At 31.5% G+C, this 25,664-nt stretch overlaps 1 protein-coding gene and 1 pseudogene across 1 annotated transcript; both read left to right on the top strand.

Moving 5' to 3' along the window:
• Nucleotides 1-2,563: 2,563 nt before the first annotated feature.
• Nucleotides 2,564-6,113, top strand: LOC148572878 (putative 3-hydroxyisobutyrate dehydrogenase-like 2, mitochondrial; annotated as a pseudogene).
• A 5,951-nt stretch (nucleotides 6,114-12,064) lies between these two features.
• Nucleotides 12,065-14,203, top strand: LOC148572877 (uncharacterized). Its single transcript, XM_088505560.1, has 3 exons — nucleotides 12,065-12,605; nucleotides 12,711-13,473; nucleotides 13,663-14,203. The coding sequence occupies exons 1-3, from the start codon at nucleotides 12,065-12,067 to the stop codon at nucleotides 14,201-14,203; spliced, it is 1,845 nt and encodes a 614-aa protein (XP_088361686.1).
• The last annotated feature ends 11,461 nt before the right edge of the window (nucleotides 14,204-25,664 follow it).

The following is a 25,664-nucleotide window of genomic DNA, read 5'->3' as shown; positions in this document are numbered from 1 at the left end:
TTAAACTAAACACGCGGCTCAAATTAATTAATGGCTCAATGGCCATAATCTAAATTCTAATTATTATTATGTTTAATTTTTGTGCACGGTGATGAGTGAAGAACCCTTTTATTTGATATTTAGTAAATATCATAGGAAATAAATATAAAAATAATGAAAAAAATATATAGGGGTGTTCATGGATCAGATCCGATCCACATATCCGCGGTATTTATCCGAATCCGATCCGAAAATTGCGGATATGGATCCGATATCAGATCGGATCCGCACACTAATCAGATCGGATTGCGGATTTTGTGTTGATATCCGCATATCCGCAAAAATAAATAAATAAATAAATAAATATTCTTTTTATGTTTTATTTCAACTAATAATTATAATATATGTTGTATTATTTAATTTATTATTTAATTTATTATTTAAGAAAAGTATGTTTAATATTATTTTAAGAGTAAACATTTTTAAAAGAATAGAAAAAATGAATTTCATTGATATTTTTTTAATAAAAATAAGCTTTTAAAAATATTTTTGTGTTTTGCGGATATATCCGATATCCGATCCGATCCGCAAATGTGCGGATCGGATCCAACCTTAAAAACTGTGGATATTGGATCCGATGATTTTAGTGCGGATCGGATCGAAATTTTGGCCATATCCGATCCGATTCGATTAGCGTGCAGCCCTAAAAAAATATATTCTGTTATATGACTAATAAATATTATTATTTTTAATCAGCAATTAATCATTAATAATTTACATCTATATTTATAAATATTTTGTACATAAAAAAACATATAATTTGTATTTATATTTTTTAAAATTTTATACACATTAATCAATACAATTTATATCTATATTTTCAGAATTTACATACATAAATTAATAATATTTATTTATTAAAAATAATTTAATGTTTATACTGACTAAATTATGATAAAAAAAACTATTAAAAATTATTGATTCTCAGAAAATTTTCATATATATATATGCAATTTTTTCTTAAAAAAACTTTGTATCATATATTAGAATAAAAGTGAGAATAATAAATATAAGAATAGGCATATATTTTATTTTGAGGCATTTATCAAACACAATTTATATTAATTTAATTAAATAATGTCACGTAAATAAAAATAATTAATTTTTTAATCCACTATTCAAGAAAACACATTTTGATATATATGAAATACCTATTTTCTTTTAAAAAAAAAAGAAAAAGAAAGTGAATAAATAAATTTAAAGTAGTCTTATTATTGATAAATGCTAAAAGTTGAATTTGAATTGACATGAATGAAAAAACACACTAGTGTGATGACAATGCTGAGTATACCCCATTTGAATTTTGAGTTTTTTGAGGGGAACCAAACTTTGGTTAAACTTATTAGGGACATTATTGGGAGGACCACAATATATCAACTTCTATCACTTTTCTTCATTGTGTCCTCACTCATGTGTAGGGTGAAACATTTTTGTAGCCACTTAATTATTATAATCATTATTAACCCATTAGATACACAGCATATATATAGAGAGAGGACAAGCTATGTGAGGTGAGGTGCTGTGTAGAGTTAAATTGGGCTTGTTTGGGTCCATTTCAAGTTTTCAGTTACATGTGTTACCAATCCAATCCACCAAGAATGAATGATGAATTTCTTAGGTTTTGGCATTGTTTTATGGCAATAATTTATACATGCGTGTAAAACATTCCTAGGGTTCAAATTTTCCTATCAATTGAAGCAGAGAGTTTTTTTTTTTTTTTTTTTTTTACGGTATCCTCTAGTTTGATCGGTTATAAATTAATTTATTGTGGATCGAAATTTTATTTATGAATTTGTTATTGGCCAATGAATTACTGCAGTATAAGGTGAGATTCAAACTCCCAACACTTATTTAAATAGACTAATGAACTAAGTATTAGACCAATTTAAGTTGGTTAATAAAAAAAGAGAGTATAAGATTCACAAGTACATGAAAAAAATGAATTCATGCTTAATCTATCCACCAATAAAAAAATTTGTATTATATATGGTTATTCTTAAATCGGTGTGTGGATCAAATTATAGTATGCTATAATATAATAACATATAATTTAATTTTGATACATTGTCAATGTAAAATAACTTTACACATGTATTTAATTACGTAACGCCATATTAACAAAAATAATTATTTTTCACATTGACCGCGTAATGATCATAAAAAAACAGACATGATTGTACGACTATGTAAAATATTTTACATCATTGGCAGATCAAAATTAAACTCAAAAACATACACCATCTATCATAATATCAACAAAACTATTCAACAAAGGAGAGTTGTAAAATTTATTTGTCCAGCACCATCAATGATTTTCTGATTTTCTCATACATTTTTGTTTCTTTTTTATTTTATATATATATATATATATATATATATATATATATATATATATATATATATATATATATATATATATATATATATCAAATCATACTTTTTTACCTTTTCCTTGCTAAGTTTTAAACCAATCAATTAACCACATTATAGGGTCAACTACTAACCATGGCATGGGTATTAAAAGATGGAAATGATCGTAAGGTAAAAATTCGGGTGAAGTCAACTTCACGTGAAGTTGATACTTGAGAACTATTAGATGAAAATTTAGTTAAATCAGTCAAATCATTTAACGGCTCTCAAGTATCAACTTCGCGTAAAGTCAAATGCACCTGAGTTTTCACCTTGTCGTAATAAGGTTAATCTCCTTATGTTAATTCTTCTACTCTGTGGGTCAAGCTGTAAACAAAAATTTTCGAAACAAAAAAGGATAAGTTGGGTGACTTGATCAGTTAAAAACTTCTCTAATTAATTTTGGTGTAACAATAGATGTAATAACTAGTGACAAAAGTCGTAAGTGTTTACTACCACGGTATAGGTAATTAAAGAGAGGAGAATGTTTCTAAAAACAAAAATTATTTTTAGTGGTAAATGTTTAGTAATAATAACATAATGATTATTATATGTTTTATTTCATTTATATTTTTGTGATAATTATATATTTTTTGTTATTACTATATGTTATAACGACAATTATATACTCTTTGAGATTATTAAAATTTTTTTTACCAATAATTATAAAATTAACATTAAAACTTTTTAGCAACAAAGTATAAGACGACTAATGTCTAATTACCAGTAAATATATTAGTTAAGACCATCAAAATGGGCTAATTAAACACATTAGGTCGGCTCATTTTCTCGTTTAAACAGGTGAATTCTGTCTCTAAAATTAAGCATATTTACATTTCAAATTAAACAAGTTGAGTCCAATTAATCCGATAAAAATGGCGGGTTAAAGTGGCTAAATAAGCAGTCCATTTATTTTTTTTACAATTAAACAAAAAAGTTAGCACTTTCGGCTAATGTTTCTTCCGATCTGACCCATCAATAAAAAAACTGTTTATTTAAAGCTTTTGACTTAAAAGTGATATTTTTTACTAAACTATTTTTTAAAAATTATAATAAAATAATAAATAGACCAACCCGTTTAATCCATCAAACTAGTCATAAACAGTCCGATTTAAAAAATTATGGTCTACAAATAAAATGAACTTAAATAAACCGATTCGTTTAACCCACGAATTTAAAGCTAAATCGGTTGAATTGGTCTATTTAACCGTCCGAATATTAATTACTATACTAATTTTTCTCTATTTTGTGGGTTAAATTGTAAACAAAAACCTTTTGAGATAAAAAAAGATTACTAGGTTTTTATGTAACTCACAACTCAATTCACATAATTTTTTTTTTTTTTGAGTGATCTTAAATTTGTGTGGTAGAATATGTGAATATGAGCTTTTGTTATACGGTTTGAAAATGACTATTGTTAAGTCTTAAGAATTAATTTTAAAAAAGGCTATAAATCCTAAATCCTAACAAATTTTAAAATTTTTTAAAAAATTTTAAAAAATCCTAAAAAAACTTTTAAAAACACTTTAAAAAATTCTAAAAAACCGTAAAAAATCAGACTAATGTAAATATGATATGAAATATATATTACATATGTCTCTTCCCACCTCCCTTCTTTTACTCAAGGTTTTAACTTAAAAGGATTGATTTTATTTTGAGAAACATGGTAAAAAAAGATCAGATGATAATCATCATATAGTAGTATATTTTAGGGTTTAGGCAAACTGCATGCTAAAGACGCCATTATTACCAATAGGAAAAAAGGAACAAAGCTTGAGATGGATTGTTAATTTTTATTATTAGTTTAAAAAAAAATTAAAACATAATAACATGTCGCTGCATGTTGATAAGATCAGATATTTCCAAAACTATATAATAGAAAAATAAATAAATTTTAAGGGATCAACATTTTTTATTATTAATATTAGCTAATTCTTTAAGTTAATATTTTATTTGTATACTATTAGAATTTAAAATTTAATACCAAAAAAAAAAAATTGTTCGTCATAGTATTGCTAAGAAAAATATAACATGCCACAAACATCTTGGCATTTATTTTCAAAAGGAGATAATGTTCACAACTTATATTACACTTTTTTTTTGGCTAATACAAAAAATTTACGAGTAAATACTTATAATAGTCCTTTAGATTTATGAGATTATCCAATTTGATTTTAGAAGTTTCAATTTTATCATAGCAATCTTTTAGATTTAGCTTAAGATATCATAGTGATTCCTAAACATCTTTTTAGTAATGATTCAATTGTTTCAGTGCTGATGTGGCTAAGAGCACCTCCAATGGTGAGTTTCTCTTTGACTTTTTTCTGACATACAGGAACTATAACCATTGGAGTAGAGAAGGAGTGAGTTTCCGCACAAGGATCAAGGTAAGGGAGTCCCTCTAAGCAGGGACTCAAATTAACCAATAACAACTTGCCATTTGGCAAGTTATTATAAAAAAATAATAATATAAAATCTGAAATAATTAAATAATAATTAAATTAGTAATAATTATAATAAAAATTATATTAAATAATTAATTAGATTAAATAATTAAGTTTTTATTTAATTAATTATTTATATTATAATTAATATTGAATATTATTTATATTATTATATTAAATTATAATTAATTAAAATTTACTTACATTAAAAAATAAATTTAATTTTTATACTTTATAAAATAATTTTTAGTTGAGTTGGTTATTTTTATTTTTAAAATTTAAAATGCTAATGATATTATTAAAATTAGCAGTTGTAAACACAAAACTATAAATTAATATAATCTCGAATTATATATTGTGTATTATTATTATATATGAATTTATTTAATATTAATATCTTTTAATAATGAATTATTTTTAAATTTATAAATTTAAATAATATTATTGAAAAAAATTAATTATATTAATTTTAAGTATTTTAATTAATTAATTAAGTGGGACCACAATAGGGACTAAAGTTAGTTCCTCCTAATGGAGAAGAGAGAGATGCTTTGAGTTCCTATTTATTGTTTATGACGCAAAAGCTGATGTAGAGTTACTTTTTATGACAGGTGGGCCATAAACAGGAACTGGGATGAGTTCCCTACTGGAGATGGTCTAACGTGTACCACTTTGGCACTTGTAACTCATCTAACTCAAACTATCTTTCTCTCTCTACAATCAAAGGGTGCAACTTTCTCTCCTTCCATCTTCGCCCTTTCCTAGTCCTCCAATATTCTCTTCACCATGGTTGGCCACCCCTCTAACGTTCGCTCCCTCTACCTCAACGGTCCAAACTCCGTCATCTCCTCCCTAAACCCTAACTAGCTATGTCACCGTCGACATCACTAGTTCTCACTCAGACCTCGCCTACCAGATCTTCTCCGCTGCATGACAACACTCGTCTTGGTCCGTCGACGTGCCAGTCTCGAGCGGCGACATTGGCACTCAGGATAGAAAAATGGCGATTTTCGCGGCTGGAGATTGCGATGTGGTGGAATGGCTACAACTGTTGCTCTCGATGATAGGAAAAATAACGTACATAGGAGGTGTGGGGTGCAGACAAAGTTGCAAGATCGCGCGAACCAGATCACCATAGGAGGGAACCTGGTTAGACTAAATGAGGGTCTGGTGTTCGCGAAGTGTGTGGGACTCGATGTAAGCGAGGTAGTCACAAAGTAAAAAAGTTCCAAAATTCTATCCTAGAATGGCGTCATTGATAAAGAAAAGTAGAATAAGAAGAGTAGAAGTGATGAAGATGCATGGACGAGTGAACACAAACCGTCTTTGAGCCTAACCAGACGACGTCGTTTTGATCCACAATAGGCGGCGCCAAACCAAAACGATGTTGTTTTGGTATGTTTTAGTGTGTACACGATAGTTACGTCATCTTTGAAACAGTCGAGTTATAATTAAAAAGATGTATAGAGATCACTATGATATCTAAAATTAAATCTAAAGAATTATTATGATAAAATTAGAACCTCAAGAATCAAACTGAATAATTTCATAAATCTCAGAGAGTTCATTATGAAAATTTATTCAAATTTCACTTTTTTTTTTGTAAAGAAGAAAAATATTTAACTCGTTTAAATTAAGTGCATGCAGGTGTATTTTATATAGTCAAGTGGACAATCTCAATTATTTGGCAGAATAAAATCCGATTCCACAATATGATTAGTTGGTAATATATATTAATATCAGTTAGCAAACTTTTTATTCCAAGTATCATCTCCTAATTTTGAAGGCCCTAAAATAAATTAAGGAATCTTCTCACTCAAATAATTACTCTAACCCTATGCCATGCATGCAATTATATATTGCTAGAAGCACTCAAACTTATTACCACTACCGTACCATGCAATTAAACAAACCCCCCATAATAATAATAATAATAATATATTTATAATATTATATGAATTTCTCTCGTTTATTTAAAGTTGCACCGCACTTTGGCAACATACATATTATAGGAAACATTTCAAGTGTACCGGAGAGTATCGGTGCACCAATTATTTTAACCGTTAATTTCAATTAATATATATTATATATATTTTTTATAATTCAGATCAACGGTTAAAATAACTGGAGCACCGGTACTCCCGGTGTACCTAAAATGTTTCCCATATTATATACATGCATACCTAGCTAGATTTTTATTGTTTATTTCCTTATATATAGTAGTGATCATAAAAGTGTTTATTATTATGTACATTCTATGGATACGATGAATTATTTTATACTATCCCATCCCAAAGAAAGTGAAGTCTACAAAATATCCTAATGTCCACTTTGCTACCAATAATAGTGACTTTAATTTGTAGATACTAAATATAATAGTAACGAAATGGGATCAGATATGTACTTTGGTGCATAATATCGATATCATAAATTTACCACTAGCAAACTAACCATCAAAATTAAAGCATATATATAATAATTTCGAGGTGTTATATGAAATTAAGATAGATTTTAGACGATCTAGACGTAAGGTCTAATATTTTTAGATGAAAAATCTCACTTATTCAACTAGACGATAGTTTATTCGATGTTTTTGTCTGAATAATAAGAAGATGAATTTTTTGGTATAGAATGAAAGACAATTGCACACCTATAAAAATGTGCTGGAAGTAGTTAGTGTGTGACAAGTGTCTAAAAAGAGACAATTTCTAACCGTGCACAGTGAAATTGTTTGGAATTTTTTACGTAATAGGTTAAGTTAATAGTTTGTTAATGTTAGAAAGTTCTGAATAATTAATATGGGATAATCAATGGACTTATAGGTGAGCTTCTTTTGGTGCAAGGTTAAATGAATCTGAATTTTTGGACGAAGTTAGATAATTTTTACAAATACCAAAAAAAAATAATTTTTACAAATTTATAATTAGTTTGTTATTTTTTGGACGTTGAGATATAATTGGATTTGTGAACATGTGTATATTCAAAGGCTTGACGTACACACTAAGAGGGCCAAAGAATATCTGACCCATGTTTTTAGTAGATTTTGAGTTAGAAAAAATATTTTCCCACCCTTTAAGAACTCTTGTGGTCACGTTCTTTCGCAAGGAGAGCATATTTCTCTAGATAGCTAGAGCGACTACTTCAACAGGAAGCTGGTTCATCTCCGACAGCGGAGCTTTCGTAAAGAAAAAATAGAAATACTAACCAAAACTATTAGAAGTGTCCGAGGCCAGGTCTCCTCTTTGCTAGAAAGTACTTCAAACTCATGGCTATTTTAAGAGGAGAAGTTCTTCACCTAGATGAAGACCATCATGTCGGTGAGTTTCAAATAACAAAGAAGCTAGTTGGAAGACTTTTGACAGAGAAAAATGTAAACAAGATTACTGTTGAAAAACAATAAAGAGGATGTGGGGTGAGCCTCAAGGATTGATCATCTCAAATATGGGCACAAACTCATATTTGTTCAATTTTAAAAATGAAGAAAATGCTATGAAGTGTTATGAAGAAGGTCCATGGAGGGTGGACGGGCATATGCTCAGCTTGCAGTGGTGGAGGCCAGAGCTTTCCTTTGAAGAGATAAGTTATAATTCCCTTGCTATTTGGATTCAAGTTCATGCTTTGCCTTTGGAGAAGCTAAACAAGAATATTGCAGAGAAGATTGGGGCCTCATTGGGCAGAGTGTTGGAAATAGAAGATCCATATGTTGATGAAAATTTGCTTAGGAAGTTTTTGAGGGTTAGAGTAGAGGTGAATGCTTTGGAGCCATTGAAGACAGGATTTTGGTTTAGGAGAAGTGATGGTAGCTATTCAAGGGCGTCCTTTAAATATGAAAAGTTATGTGATTATTATTATAATTGTGGAAGGATTGGGCATGATAAAAGAGGATGCAGAGAGGTGATAGCAATGGATAGTGAGAATTCAGGTTTACCAAAATATGGGCCAGACCTTTCAGTTCCGGGGCTTAGGTCTATTACTGCAGTGGTTGAAAAGGTGGGAATCAGAAAAAAGGGTGGTGGTAATAACAGTTTAGAAGGGAGTTCATCGGTGGCGCGTGGTGAAGACACAGGGAATAGCGAGTGGGTATGGGAAAGAGATAGAAGAGAAAGAGAGACAAGTCAGGAGAAGGTAGATAGAGCCAGAGCTGAGGGTATAGAGACAGGACTACATGCTACTAGAAGGTTCTCACAACAAATAGGATTTGTACAAGTGGAGGAGGTCCCATTTTATCAGCAGGAGCAGCAGATGGAAGTAGAAGGAATGAGTGGGAAAAAAGATACCCAATTTCTCGAAAATAGTGATACTCAGCACTTGGGAGAAAAAATGAAAAAAGATAATGATAGACATGATGGGATTGTAGGAGAAGAGATGGATGGGAGTAGGAATCTTTTAAATGTGGAGAAAGGGCCTAGTGAAATGGAAATTGGGCCAGCTTTAAATGGCCCACTTAACACTTTGCAACAGAAAAGGGATGGAGTAGAGCCCATACAAGGGATTCATAAGCAAAAGACTTCAATAATGCAGGAGGCGGATCACATGGACAGAAATGAACGAGTTGAGGAGATCTTTCACAAGAACCAAGAAAGTACAGATGGGCCTGGGAGAAATGACGAAGCATTAGTATTCAAGAGGGATGATGTGCACCAAAATCCAACCAAGAATAATTTTCAATTAAGTAATGAGAAAAGGGCAATTAGGAGAACAAAAAAGAGCGGGAATGAGCAGGAATTGGATTTAGACAGAGGAGAAATTGGAGGCAATCAGGAGGGACACAAATCTGAGAAGATCCGAGCACAATGGAGCCAAGAAAAAATGCCAGAAAGAAAGGAAAAGCAAATTCATAGGACTGAAGATGGACGGAGTTACATTGTTGAGCTTGCAGATGAAGAAGAGGAGGAAGAAAAGTACAGCAACCATGCAACGACAGTAACATATGAGTATGAGATTGATTTGGTTTCAGAGGATTGTTCATAGCTTAAGACTGAAGGGAAAATGGGAGGAAGAGGCACAGGTACAATTAGAGGACATTACTGAAGAAGTAAAATACTTGATACAGGGTCGGGGAACAAGTAAGAAGAGCAAAATGGTCCAAACAATTTCATGGAAAGGGCAATGAATGCGAAAAGAGCATGGCAATGAAGAAGTAACAGAAGATACGAAGGCCGAGGAGGCGGGCCTAATCATGCCCCCAACTCAACCATGAGCATCATAAGTTGGAACTGTCGCGGGTTAGCGGCTCCTGCGACAGTTTCAGAACTACATAGTCTATGTAAACAGATTAAGCCGACAATAATCTTTTTAATTGAAACAAGAGCAAAAGAAAAGACTGTAAGTAGAATTAAGAAGAGACTTCATTTTGAAAATGCCTTTTGTGTAGAACCCCGAAGTCTGTCCGGCGGTCTATGTTTGTTTTGGAATGCAATATATAAGGTTGATATTTATTTTTGGTATGATAACTATATTAAAGCTCGAATTATGGATAAATAAGGAAATATGTGGTTATGCAATTTTGTATATGGTAATCCTAATTTAAAAAAAAAGACGAGCAATGGAGGGAGATCACGGTCAGTTGCAGAAGTGAAGGTGAACCTCAGCTCTTCATAGGAGACTTTAACGACGTTTTGAGTCAAGAGGAGAAGGTGGGACTGCATCTGAAGCCGCAAAACCAGGTCAGAGACTTCAGAAATTTTGTAGATTCAAATGCTCTCATAGATTTGGAATTGAAAGGAGGAGGGTTCACATGGTTTAGCAATCCAAGAAATGGATTTGTGACAAGGGAAAGAATAGATAGGGCTTTGGACAATTGGGAGTGGAGGATGATGTATCCACATGCCTATCTTTCGTCAATGCCTGCTATTAGTTCAGATCATAGTCCTCTAATTCTAGATTTGAACCCTATGCATAATGTTAGAAGGAGTTTTAAGTTCGAAGCTTTTTGGGCAGACCACGAAGATTGTGAGAATGTAGTGAGAAGGGGCTGGAGTAAACGAGAACCTAATGGCTGCGAATGGGGGAGATTAACTAATAAAATCAAGAGTTGTAAGGATGAGTTAAGAAAATGGAGTAAAACTACCTTCAAATGGGCAGACAAAGAGATTCATTGTTTGAAGGAGGAACTTAAAAAATTACAAGCCTCTAATTTTTCAGAAGAAAAACAAGAGCAGATGCAGAATATAAAGGAGAAATTGGTTAATTTGTGGAGCCAAGAGGAGAAGTATTGGGGACAAAGAGCAAGGGTAAAATGGCTGAGGCTAGGGGACAAAAACACCTCTTTCTTCCATGCAACCACCATTCAGAGAAGAGATAGAAATAGAATTCAAAAATTGAAGGATGCCTCAGGACAATGGTTGAATAGCAAGGAAGAAATAATGGAACACATTGTTAATCATTTCACGAATTTGTTCACTTCAACAAGAAGACAGAATTTTGATAGCACCATTAGAAAAATCCCTAAGAGGGTTACAGAAGAGATGAACAACGAGCTGCTGATGAAAGTTTCAGAGGAATAAGTTAAAAAGGCAGCATTCAATATGGGAAGTCTCAAAGCACCTGGGCCTGATGGTTTGAATGGATTGTTTTATCATAAGTATTGGGATGTCATTAGCAAGGAAGTGTGTAAAGCAATGAGAAGTTTCTTCAAAAATGGATATATACCGGAGTGTATTGGGGAAACTACAGTTGTATTAATACCCAAAACCAAGAACCCCGAAAGTCTTAACCAACTAAGACCCATTAGCTGTTGTAATTTTATTTACAAAATATTGGCAAGGGTCATAGTGTTAAGACTTAAGGGAATAATGGAGAAAATAATATCACCAATACAGAGTGCATTCGTGGGAGGGCGTCTCATTCAAGATAATTTAGTCATTGTGCAAGAAATATATCATAGTCTCAACAAAAAAGGTAGAAATGGACCTCAAGATATGGCGGTTAAATTAGATATGAACAAAGCATATGATAGAGTGGAGTGGGACTTCTTGGAACGGGTCATCACAACTTTCGAATTTCATGAACGGTGGGTAAGATTAGTGATGGAGTGTGTTAAAAGTGCCAACTACTAGTTCAAAATCAATGGGGACTTGTCAAGAAAAGTGAAACCACAAAGAGGATTACGACAGGGAGATCCGTTTTCGCCCTATCTTTTTATTCTTGCAGCGGAAGTGTTTCCTATATTAATGGAGGAAGCACAAAAAGAAGATAGAATTTCAGGCCTAAGAATTGCCCCAACAGCTCCAACAATTACGCATCTTTTATTTGCAGATGATTGCATTATTTTTGCCAAAGCAAAAGAAGAAGAGGCTTATCAGATAATAACAGTCCTTAATGAATATACAGAGGCCTCGGGGCAAAGAATAAATTTAGATAAATCTGGTATTACCTTTGGACATCAAGTCTCAATACAAACAAGAGTATGCATTGAAGAGATACTAAATATGTCATCATGTGAATCCCTAGGAAAATATTTAGGACTACCTGCAATTTGGGGAAGATCTATAAATCGGGCTTTGTCGTGGATAGAAGAGAGAATTTTGAACAAGCTTGAAGGATGGAAAGAGAGGTTACTGAATCAAGCTGGCAAGGAAATTCTGATTAAAGCAGTTATGCAAGCCATACCAGCTTACGCTATGAATGTGATAAAATTTTCCAAGCAGTTTTGCAAGAGAATCAATTCAAGAGTAGCGCGATTTTGGTGGGCGACATCCGGAAAGGAGAGAGGTATTCATTGGAAGAATTGGAATATAATAACAAAGAGCAAGATCGAAGGGGGATTGGGCTTCAAGGACTTAGAAATGTAGAATATAGCGCATCTTGCAAAACAAGCATGGAGAGCTTTGAAGAATCCATATGCAATTTGGGTAAAAATTCTACAAGCTGTCTATTACCCAAAGGGCAATTTCTGGGAGGCGCAGGTTGGGAAGAATTCTTCGTGGATATGGAAAAGCATTCTGCATGGACGAGAATTGCTAAGGAGGAAAGGAAAGTGGAGTGTTGGAAATGGGTCAAAAATTAATATATGGATGGATAATTGGATAGCTGAAGTAGGTAAGGTGCTGGGGAATGGTAGACAAGATAATCAGAAAGTTGAAGAGCTCATTGAAGAGGGAAGGGGTTGGAATGAGAGCAAAATCAGAAGCATGTTTTTGCCAGAAATTTGTGATGCTATTATTAGAACCCCAATTAGTTTTGTGAATAAGGAGGATAATTTATACTGGCCTGCAAGAGATGATGGTATATATACTATAAAGACAGGTTATTTCGCAGCAAAAGGAGAATTTCAATCTCGAGATCATGGGAACCCATCCACAAGTGATGCTAGGAGGGAGTTATGGAAAGAAATTTGGAAAATGAAAGTTCCCTCTAAAATCAAATCATTTTTGTGGAAGGCAGCCTATGATATCGTGCCGGTAAATTCAAATTTGTTCAAGAAGAGAATTGCTGGGAGTCCTATATGCCAGATTTGTACTAAAGAGGTGGAGACAACAGAGCATGCGTTATTGCTATGTGAGTGGACAAGGGCTGCATGGTTCGGAGCTGATTGTCAGTGTATTCCAACAACAGAAATAGTTACTGAGTTTGGAGACTGGTTTATGACTATCATACAAAAAATCAAATCAGTAGGGGGAGGAGGAAAATAAAAGAATTAGTAAAATAGGATTTCTGGTGTGGGAGATATGGAAGACTAGAAATCAGAAAGTGTACCAGCAGCAAGAAATTAATCCTAGCTGGACTATAAAGAGGGCTAAACTAATGGAAAATCTGTTTTGGAGAATAGCGAAAAAGAAGATAAATTTAAAAGAAAGACAGGTTCAAAAAGGAACGAGAGAGGTTCATTGGAGGCCACCCCTGCGGATTGGATCAAGGCAAATGTGGATGCTTCTTTCAAAAAGAATACAGGCAAAGGAGCTATAGCAGTGGTGTACAGAGATAATAGAGGAAAGATTTTATTAGGTTTCACAGGATTAATTCAAGCAAACTCAGTCACAATAGCAGAAGCTTTAGCAATCAGACAAGCTCTAATCATTGTAAATAATTTGTTCATGGAAAAAGTTCTCATTGAATCAGATAATCTAAAAATCATACAAGCAATTAAATCCAAGAGTCCAATTGGAGAAGCATGGGCAATTATTCAGGACATTCAGTTGTTATTGGAACAATTATCTGGTAGGGGCATAACTTGGACTCCCAGAGAAGGAAATCTTCTTGCACATAAAGTGGCCAGAGAAGCAGAATTAGGGAATCTTCATTCAAATTGGAGCATGCAACCATCATTAGAAATTTTGCGTATTATGCACAATGAAAGTAAGAATCAATAGAAAGAGCAAGATATGTGAAGAGACGAGCTATATAAAAAACATCACCTATTCTCATATTTCATCGATAATAGAAAAGAGAAACGTCTCTTAGCCAGATCATATGTGATCTGAGGCAAAAGCTCTAAATGTTACCCAGAGTGACTCGGTCCAAAAAGAAGATGGCCCAGGTTATTATGTCCATGGATGAGAGCTGTATGGTTTGGAGCTCAAATTCAATGAAGTCCCAATACACAAACAGTCTCCTCACTAGGATGTTGGATGCTAGAACTTATCAACAGAATGAAAGTGTATGGGAAAGGATTACATATACTACATTAGTAAAGTAGGATTTCTCATGTGGGAGGTGTGGAAAGCAAGAAATCAAATAATTCACCAGAAAACAGAATTAAACCCAAACATGGACATATTCAAGGCTAGATTACTAGAGCATGAGCATGCAGAGAGAGCTACTGAGAAATTAAATGCAACAACACATACTACAAGAAGAGGAGAAAGAAAAGTTACCTGGCATCCACCATCCAAGGATTGGATAAAATGCAGCATTGATACACAGGCAATGGTTTTACATGGATTACAGAAGAAGGACATCGATCAGCTTCACAATCCAATGAATCCTCATAGTTGGTGCTGCATCATTTGAGAGGGAAAAGATAGGAAGATGTGTGTGCGTTTCAAAATAGATTGAATGAATTAGGATATTTAGGTCGGGCTGGAATTGGGCTATGTTGTTCTGTTGGGTAGCTCGGGCCTTAAAGGCCCATGTCCAAAAAAAAAAGTTAGAAAAGAAAAAAAAAATATATATATATATATATATATATATATATATTTTGTACTCATGTAATTTATGAGCAGTTTATTAGTTTTATTTTGTATAAATAAAATTTAAGTGTCTGATTTAAATAATTAGTGGTTAAAACGAATTTAATGAATGAAGTTATAGTTGATAATGTATCTCCAAAGATGAGTAATTTGGAATTTTCAAAATTAGGATTTAAGATTCAGATTTAGGATTTATGATTTTAGAGTTTAAATAATTTACAAGAATCATGAATATAAACTATATAATATGACACTTGACAATAAAATTAATAACCGTAAATCATATATTACCATTTGTGAATCGAAAACGTATATTTGTAAACACTAAATCCTAAAGTATAAACATTAATTTTGTTAAAGATAAACTGTAAATTCTATTTTGCAAACCATGAATCCAATAACTTAAATAATAAACACTAAATTATAAATCGTAAATCCATAAACCGTAACACATAAATCATAATCTATAAACCTTAATTCATATATTATAAAACATAAACTTTATGCGTAAAATTCTAAATTCTAATTTCTAAATTTGTGAATTCTTTTTTATATTAATTTAATATTTAAAATTTAGGATATAAAATTATGTTGTATCATATTTGTTGTGCGTGTTGTTCTCTTATGAAAAATAATGGTGTGGTTTATATTTTGATTTTTGTGGCTATTGTAATTGAGTAGTATAATGAGTAATTAACGTAGGTAGTTGAACGTGTGTATTATTTTATTTTGTATAATGAATGTTATATATATATTTAGAGTAATTACCCAAATCAGTTTTCAAGAATTTAAAAAATGGACATTTTAGTCTTCAAGAAAAATTAATACACAGATCAATGTTCAAAGTTTTACTTCGGCAGATAAATCAGTTTTTAATTCATTTTCTGGCAGAATAACTACACAGATCAGTTCTCAAAGATTTTAAAAATGGACATTTTAGTCCCCCCAAAAAAATTAATGTACAAATCAATCCCCAATATTTTTTTTCGTTAGATATAACAGTCCTCCGTCTAAAAATAAAATAAAATAAAATTATTATTATTATTATTATTATTATTATTAGTATTATTATTATTATTATTATTAATTACCTAATAATATTGTACTATAATTTTTTGTATTTTTTGGACAAAAATAATGATAAATTTATTCATTAGATTCTTTTATATATATATATATATATATATATATATATATATAGTCATTTAATAATAATAATAATAATAATAATAATAATAATAATAAATAAATAAATAAATAAATAAATAAATAAATAAATAAAATTATTAGAGATTATTTTACAAGAAATTCAAGGTTAAAATATCTGATATTTTTGTATTTAATATAATCAAAAGATGTCATATTTTAAAAAATATGTATGTATTAAAATAAACATGAATTTAATATAAATTTAAATTAAAATATTTTCTTTTAATACATATTTTTTAATACAAATATATATTTTTTTTAAAATAGGATATCTCTTGATTATATTAAATACAAAAATATCAAATAGTTTTAACTTTAAATTTTTTTATAGAATAATCTCTAATAATTTTATTTATTTATTTATTTATTTATTATTATTATTATTATTATTATTATTATTATTATTATTATTATTATTATTATTATTATTATTATTGAGTGACTATATATATATATATATATATATATATAATGAATAAATTTATCATTATTTTTGTCCAAAAAATACAAAAAATTATAGTACAATATTATTAGGCAATTAATCCTAATAATAATAATTATTTTATTTTATTTTATTTTTGGATGGAGGACTGTTATATCTAACGGAGAAAAATGTTAGAGATTGATTTGTACATTAATTTTTTTGGGGACTAAAATGTCAATTTTTAAAATTTTTGGAAACTGATCTGGGTAGTTACTCTGCTGAAAAATGAACTTGGGACTGATTTGTCTGTTGGAGTAAAACCTTGGGGATTGATCCATGTATTAATTTTTCTTAGGGATTAAAATGTCTATTTTTAAAATTCTTGAGGACTAATTTAGGTAATTACTCATATTTTTATTTTCGTTTAATAGTTTATATATATGGACCAGGTATATTATGTAGCAAAATTATTTAGGTGTGTGCACTTTCAAGTTCTAACTGTGAACCTTAAAGAGTTTTGTCAATCCATATACACTTATTGTCTAGGGGTTCTATTAGTCACAATAGTAGAAATCTTTTTTTCTTTTTGGACATGACCTAAGTCCAAAAGAAACGACCCGGCCCACACAATCAGAACCCAACCCGACCCGAAGAACTACCCACACAGAGACCCACCCCAACCCGACTCCTATCCTCTCTTCTTCTCGTTCACCTTCAACCAGAGATTTTCCAAAGCTTTCAGCCTATTGTTGCATGTGGATGAAAATGAGCTCCCGGATCCTCATCACTGGCTTTAGTCGGATTCTGCATGTACTGATTTCTGAAGGTCGTGAAAACTGCATCTCCTAGAAATCCTTTGAAACACCTCAATTGGATTTTTTTTTATTGAATTTTTCAATACATTTCTTCTATTTTCTCTCAGCATTGTTCAAATCCTAGCAACCACAAAGCCCACTAAATTTATAAGAATCATTCCACCTATGCAAAAAGGCCCAATAAAATGATTCCCAACTAAAACTCATACTAATTAACTATCCTTAGTCTAGTTAACACAAAATAATAATGTTCCCATGTCACGTGAAGTTAGTAGCGATTTCTGACTCGAAAGAAACCATTACTACAACTTGTCACATCTGTTCTCTAGGTCACACACTTGTCGTACACTGCCAGCTTCACGCATTTTTATACATGTCGAAGCCACAACACTTTCTACACAGAAGACTTCGCCTAATAAAAATACTTGGTCTATAAAAAATTCTGATGTGTAAGTCAACAAAAATATTAACAAATTTTAAATGAGATTAAATTTAAAAAAATACTTAAATATTTAAATATTTATAAAGTAATAGAATAAAACTTAATATTTTTTAGAGATAATTTCTAAAGTTCATAAGCAATTATTCTTTTATAAAGTAGAAGATTTTTTTTATTCACTATAAAATAGTAGAAAAATAATTTAATTTACTCTCCAAATTGGGTGGAATACAAAATAAAAAACTGGCATCCAAATCAATCCAATGCGTGGATGAGACCACGTGGATTAAATTCACTACTATTGGACCGATCGAGCTTGTGTGACTCAATTTAAAGATTATTCATTTCTTAATAAAAATGTGGACTGGATCTATAAACCAAGGTATGAACATATATATTCAACCTTGCCCCTTGCATGCAAAAACAAAGTTCTCATTCACTGCAATAATATATATGACTTGACCAAAATCAACATAATCTATTTATCATAAATACTATATTTTATTAGTAATATAATTATTTATGCATATTATATGACCAAAAAAAAACTCAATTATTGTTATAAAAAAAATCAATATAAAACAAATTAAAGGTTCAGGCCCATACACGAAAAGAACAAAGAGAAAAGGGAATGTGAAAGTAAAGAAAATAGAAAAAGTGAGAAGCTGATTCTTGTATTGTAAATTAGTAAAGTGAAAAGTAATGAATAGTGACCCATCTCTAAGATCACTTCCAATAGGAATTCATCCCAGTTTTTATTTATGACTCACATGTCATAAAAAGTAACTCCACATCAGCTTTAACGTCATAAACAGTAAATAGGAACTCAAAACATATCTCTCTTCTCCATTAGGAGGAACTAACTTTAGTCCATATTGTGGTCCTACTTAATTAATTAATTAAAATACTTAAAATTAATGTAATTAATTTTTTCAATAATATAATTTAAATTTATAAATTTAAAAATAATTCACTATTAAAAAATATTAATATTAAATAAATTCATATATAACAATAATACACAATATATAATTCGGGATTACACTAATTTGTAAAATTAATTAATACAAAGAAAAATATAATTAAGCTTTATAGTTGATAAATTTTAATAATGTAGTTAGTTTTGCAACGACTAATTTTGTAACGGCTAATTTCGCAACGACTAATTTTAATAATGTGGTTAATATTTTAAATTTTAAAAATAAAAATTATTTAATAAATTAATTATAATCTAATTATTTAATTATATAAGTGTTAGCATTTTAATTATTTAATCTAATTAATTATTATTTAAATAATTAATATAAATTATTAATTACATAGAGAAATAATTATTTACTATAATTATGTATTATAATTATTATTAATTTAATTATTATTTAATTATTTAATATAATTATTTAATTATTTTAAATTTTATATAATTATTTATTTTTAATAATAAATTGCCAAGTGGCAAGTTATTATTGGTTACAATGAGTCCCTCTAAACAGGGGCTCTCTTCTCTTAAAAAATGTGTTGGGACTGAGTAGTGATATACTCCAACGGTAGGTTTCCCAAAATGTCAGAAAAAAGTGGAATGGGAACCAGCTGTTGGAGGTGCTCTAACTATTTAAACCAGGAAAAGCTATAGCTGTCAACTAACTAACTTTGTTATCACAAAACTAACCACGTGCTAACTCTAACTAAGAGCAATGCCAATACTCACAAACTAACTATCCACATTTTACTGAAGGTCTGAAGCTGCTAATCAATTCTGTTTAATTTATTTACTCTATCATGATCCCTGCTTCTTAGTTCTTCTTCTAGTCTTCCAGCATTTTAGTCTTGTTAGCTTTAATTTCCAACTCGATGTCATGACCCTGCTGCTAGGTTTTTTGCCTGTATCTTCTGACTCTGAATTTTTGCATTTCTCCAATTTCCCTTTTTAATCTCCTCTGTTGAGCCTATTTGTACCATTGTTGTTACTATACTTAACCAGATCCTCAACCAGCAGTTTTGACCTGAGCTCCAAAAACGCAGTACTGGGTAGAGGTTTTGTCAATATATCATCCAGCTGTGTAGTTCCAGGAACATGGTTTACATGAACAATTCTCTTAGTGACATAATCTCGGATAAAATAAAGGCCAGTCTCAAAGTGTTTTGACTTTGAGTGCAAAATTGGATTTGCAGCCAACAGTACAGCACTCAAATTATCACAATAAACAATTGGAGTTGTAGAAAGTGGGGCTCTTAACTCAATCATGAGGTTCTTGATCCAACAGTTCAGCCACTAGGTTAGCCATAGCCTGGTACTTAGCTTCAGTACTGGATCTAGCAACAACACCTTGCTTCTTTGAACTCCACAAGATTATATTTCCTCCAAGAAAAATACAGAAACCACCAGCGGACTTCCTATCATCCGGGTCTCCCTCCAGTTAGAATCATTGTATGCTTGAACCTGCTTAACACTCATCTTGGATAGGTGAAGGCCAAAATTAAGTGTCCCCTGCACATATCTTACCACGCTTTTGACTAGCTTCCAGTGTTCATCTAGTGAATTTTGCATAAAATGAGAGACTTTACCTACACAATAGGCTAACTCCGGGCGAGTGACAATGAGATATTGTAAACTTCCCACCACTGACCTATATAGCTTAGGGTCTTTGAAGGCTACTCCTCCAAAGGCAGAGAATTTTACTGAGGAGGGCAGGGGAGTAGAACAGGGCTTGCAGGTCTCCATATCTGCTTTCTTGAGCAGATCCTTGGCATATTTTTCTTGCGATAAAGCTAGACCACCATTGACAGTCTTAGTAACCTGGACCCCAAGAAAGTAGTGAAGTTCTCCCATATCCTTTAATGCAAACTTAACATTCAGCTGCTGGATTACTAGTGAGATTGCATCATCAGAATCTCTAGTGATTAATATATCATCAACATATACCAAAACAAACAATGAGGATCCATTCTTGAACCTGGTAAAGACAGATACATTGGACTTTGTTGCATTGAACCCAAGATGCTGCAAGGCTGTGGACAGTTTGTGATACCAGGCTCTTGGTGCCTGCTTCAAACCATAGAGGACTTTGGTAAGTTTGCACACCAAATTGCCATCACCAACTTCATAACCTTTGGGCTGCTTCATGTACACTTCTTCATCTAGATCACCATGCAAAAATGCATTATTTACATCAAGCTGTTTGATTCTCCAATTTCTGGACAATGCTAATGTGAGCACGACCCGAATTGAAGTGGGTTTTACCACTGGGCTGTACGTTTTTGTGAAATCAAAACACAGTCTCTGAGAAAAATCTTGAGCCACGAGACGAGCTTTATTCTTTTGTAAGCTACCATCTGAGTTGTACTTGACCCAAAATATCCATCTGCTACCCACTGCCTCTCTATCTTGGGGAAGGAAAACTAGTTTTCAGGTTTGGTTTTGCATGAGGGCATTAAATTCTGCATCCAGTACAGCCTTCCACTCAGGCATGGACATGGCAGCCCGGATTGTCCTTGGTTTAACACTGGCCAGAAAAGATCCGGGCTTAAAAACTCCACTTTTACTTCTTGTGGTCATAGGATGAACATTGGAAACGAGTGGGGCTGGAACTGGAAGCTCATCACTAAAAGGAAGAAGAATTTCAAGGTCTGAAATGGGAATAGGGATTGGAGTTGCAGATTGAGCTAAAGGTGTTATTTGTGCTGCTGTGGAAGTTGGGTTTGAGAAGGACAAGGTTGGTGACACTCTTGTTTGTACTTGTGACTGGGGGCTGGCGTTTGATACAGTGGGATTAAAGCGACGTGTAAGTATTGGACTTTGAGGTATTTGAGGGGAGCTGGTTGCAGTGGTTGAAGAACTGTGGGAGGGCTGGGTAGGGTTGCTTGTGTAGGTGTTTGGAGGTTGAGTGGGGTGTGTGTTTAACAAGGGAATCACCGGAGGTAGGTGAGGGTCAAAGGTTGAATTGTCAGTATCAATTAAAGAAGGTGAAGTTTTGAATGGAAATTGTTGTTCATCAAATACCACATTACTAGTAACCAACACTTTCTCTTGTGCAGTGAGGCATTTGTAACCTTTGTGCACTGAGCTATAACCCAGAAATGTGTATGGTGATGATATGAATTCCAATTTATGCCTGTTGTAAGGCCTCAAATGTGAAAAACACAGGCACCCAAAGACCCTTAGGCTTGTGTAGTCAAAATCTTTTTCAAACAGCTTCTTGAAAGGTGACTGCCCTTGCAGAACTTGGATTGGTAATCTGTTTATGAGATGTACTGCTGTCATAAACGCCTCTCCCCAATATTTGACTGGCATTCCAGCCCCTGCTAACATAGCTAAGCCTTTCTCCTTTATGTGCCTATGCTTGCGCTCGGCACTGCCATTCTGCTGATGCTCATATGGACAAGAGAATCTGTGCAGAATTTCTTGCACCTGTAAATCCATGGCTAGACTTACATACTCAGGAGCATTGTCAGACTGAGGCATCTTAATTTTAGAATTTAATTGCAACTCAATCATTTGTTGAAAACATTTAAAAACTGATTTGATTTGAGACCTAGTTTTGATGAGATATAGCCAAGTATATTTACTAAACGCATCAATAAAGACAACAAAGTAGAAGTTTTCAATTAAATCTGGAATAGGGGCAGGACCCCAAACATCTTTGTATATTAACTATAGTGGAGCAGTGTACAAAGAATTTGAAGGAGGGTAAGAAAGACTATGGGACTTTTCAATACAGCAAGATGCACATGGGTTTTTATTTAAAGGAGCAACAACATTACAAGACTTTAGAACGAAAGAAACAATATTATTTGTGGCATGACCTAACCTGTTGTGCCACAAAAGGAACTGGTCAACAGTGGACACCGTTGAAACAAATACAGCTAACTTATTTGAAGGGCTGAAGTTGAGAAACTTGTACATTCCTTTATCAACTTTCCCATGTATGACAATTTCTCTAGTTCCCTGAGATTTCACAACAACCATCAGTGTGAAACTCAAAAAAGACACTATTGTCACAACAGAATTTATACACACTAAATAAATTCTTTGTGATATCAGGCACGTGTAATAGTTTATGCAGCAGGAATTCTCTATTATTCAAATCAGTTTTAAAGTATAAGTTTCCAACAAGATTAATGCGCAAACCTGATCCGTTTCCAACGATCACCTGATCCACGCCTTCATGCTTTTCTCTCTCAACCAAATTTTGTTGATCCAAAGTCATGTGGTGTGTGGCACCCGAATTTGGATACCAATTCTGATCTTGCAGGTGTGGCCAACACATTGCTCATATTTGCTTGTGAGCTTTGCAGGTTTTGTGAGTTTGAGTTTTCATATTGAACTTCTGAACCTTCTGGTCTGTCATACCTATACCAGCAAGTTTTTATATTAAACTTTTGGGATGAATGGTTTCATGACACAAATTTAAAAAAATGTTTGTGCACAATTACATTTCAAATGCAATATATATATTATATATATATATATATTATAAAAATTATAATTATTTATATAATTAAGTGTATGGAATATAATAGATATATAATATATTATCAATCAATCATCAAAGTGAATTACATAAACAATCTTCTTCTATACACAGTTGCTTTGCCATGTGATAACAGTGTAACACACATTCATGCTAGAGAGTACAAAATGGACACTATGAGAATTAAGTATAAAAATAATGAACTTTCGGTATTAAAATATTTAAATAAAATGCATTGGCACAATCTCCACTCATCAATCATCATCGAGCACTACTTGCATAGTTTTTAATGGAAAAGACAGATATGTCTCTAATTTTTTATTTTGAATTCATTAAATTTAATTGTAAATAGGTTTTCAATTTCATGACAATTTGACCTGTTGTATTGTAGTACATAATTAATGGGAATTTTAATTTATTAAAACATTATTGAAGCATTTTCTATACAAATTAAAGTAAATGAAGTTAGTTGATAGCCCTTTAATAGTGTTTTTTTTTTTTTAATATTCCGTTTTCATGAATTTCTTATATATGATGTGAGTGCAGGTGGAAAATATTAGGTCGACCAAACTTTATGCTTTAAATAATTAAGAAGGCATGTATGGTTCTGAGTTTTTAAGGTTATTTAATTAACATATTTTTTGGTCCAGCATGAGCTTTTTAATCAAATGTATGTGATTTGATTGAATACCAATTGGAAGGTTTAGTTGGTTAGAAGTTTATGTCATATGCTTTTATTGATTGTCAATTTTCGTGTTTTTGTCAAATCAATTTTAAGATGATATTTCTATAAATTCGTAAAATAATTGAATAATCTATTTTATATTTTAGATGTCATTATGTATTATTGAATATTAGTACTTTCACTACTTTGTGATGGAAGTCTTTTGGTGATTAAAAGTTTATTACTAATTATATACTTTTTTTTTTACTAAATATAGAGAGACTCGAACTCGCAACCTCTTAAATGAGTATGGAGAAATTATGCCATTTGAGCTATAACTTATCGCCATTACTAATTACATACTTGTTATAAAAAAATTTTACACTTTCATCTAATTCTCTTTTTTGAGTCCAACATCAATGCAGGTATATACTTGAGTAGATCACATGATAGATATATAATGAGTTTCTCTTTTTCAGATATGAATTATTATTTGATCTACAATAATATTTGAGAAATAATAAAAAATTAGTCTAAATATTTTAAAATATTTTATTTAATATTTATTAATTATTACTAGAATAATATATAATTTTAAATAAAATAATTTTAAGTATTGTCTTTTTAATATTACAGATTGATGTATATCATATATTAATATTCTAACTCTTTGTATAAATATGACAAAACTTAACATATTTAGTAGTACGTCATTTAAATAGATAAAATGCCTATTAAATAATTTATAAAAACATTAATAGATCATACGCTTGTTAATTATATATCTCCAAGAGATCTATGTATATATATAATAAAAAATATTCTATTATTATTGTTATTATTATTATTATTATTGTCAAATGATAACAATTATAAGTCTATTAGTAGACCTATAATAATAAACTTTTTTCCATCTCTTATATATGGCATGAAAATTTTAATTAGTTGACTTTTCTAAGGAAAAAAATTTTGCAGTTAATAACAGTATACAGGTCTAATGCATGTGACCTAAACCAAAAATCCCACAGAAAACCTATTTGTTGAAAAACAAATAAATTTTTCGTAAGGTCATTTTTTTTCAAAAATTAAATTGATACAAAAAATACATATAAATTATTATAACTTTAACATGTTGATAGGAATATTAATATAATTACTATATTCTGTTTAAGTGAAGTTAGCAATTCAGTTAGAAGCTAGTAATTTAGTTTAAGAATTAGTTACAAGTCAACACTTCTATACTTTTTTAGATGAATTTTCTCTTTATAAATATAAAAACCTTACTCACTCACTGTACACTTCACTTTACCAATTACACATTTAGAAATACATTCAAGTCACGTTTCTCTTCCTCTCTCTCTGTTCTTGAAATTTTGCTTTTTCACTCACTCTTCTTCTCATATCTGATCCTCTCCTTCAACACCACAAGTTCTTGATACCTTTCATGGTATCAGAACTTATGGTATCACAGTTTCCATAAAGTTCGAGAAATCAAGCTTGTTCAGCTACAAGATTCAGTAACAATGGCATAAGGGTTCACAGCAACTCCGATTTCAATGAAATTAGATGAGGATAACTACTTACAGTGGAAATATCAGGCAGAGTCAACAATTGAAGGTA

Source organism: Arachis ipaensis, chromosome B2 (genome assembly GCF_059453495.1).
Source record: "Arachis ipaensis isolate K30076 ecotype BB chromosome B2, ASM5945349v1, whole genome shotgun sequence".
Classification (NCBI taxonomy): domain Eukaryota; kingdom Viridiplantae; phylum Streptophyta; class Magnoliopsida; order Fabales; family Fabaceae; genus Arachis; species Arachis ipaensis.
The sequence above is the reverse complement of the archived record's forward strand: the minus strand, read 5'-3'. Positions and strand labels throughout refer to the sequence as shown.

Bases quoted from the DNA above. Each gene is read 5' to 3' on its own strand.
- LOC148572877 (XM_088505560.1), top strand. From the start codon at position 12,065: ATGGAGGAAGCACAAAAAGAAGATAGAATTTCAGGCCTAAGAATTGCC. The intron at 12,606-12,710 runs GTATTCATTGGA...TTGCAAAACAAG, and splicing joins GACATCCGGAAAGGAGAGAG to CATGGAGAGCTTTGAAGAAT. The intron at 13,474-13,662 runs GTTTATGACTAT...TTTGGAGAATAG, and splicing joins GTTACTGAGTTTGGAGACTG to CGAAAAAGAAGATAAATTTA.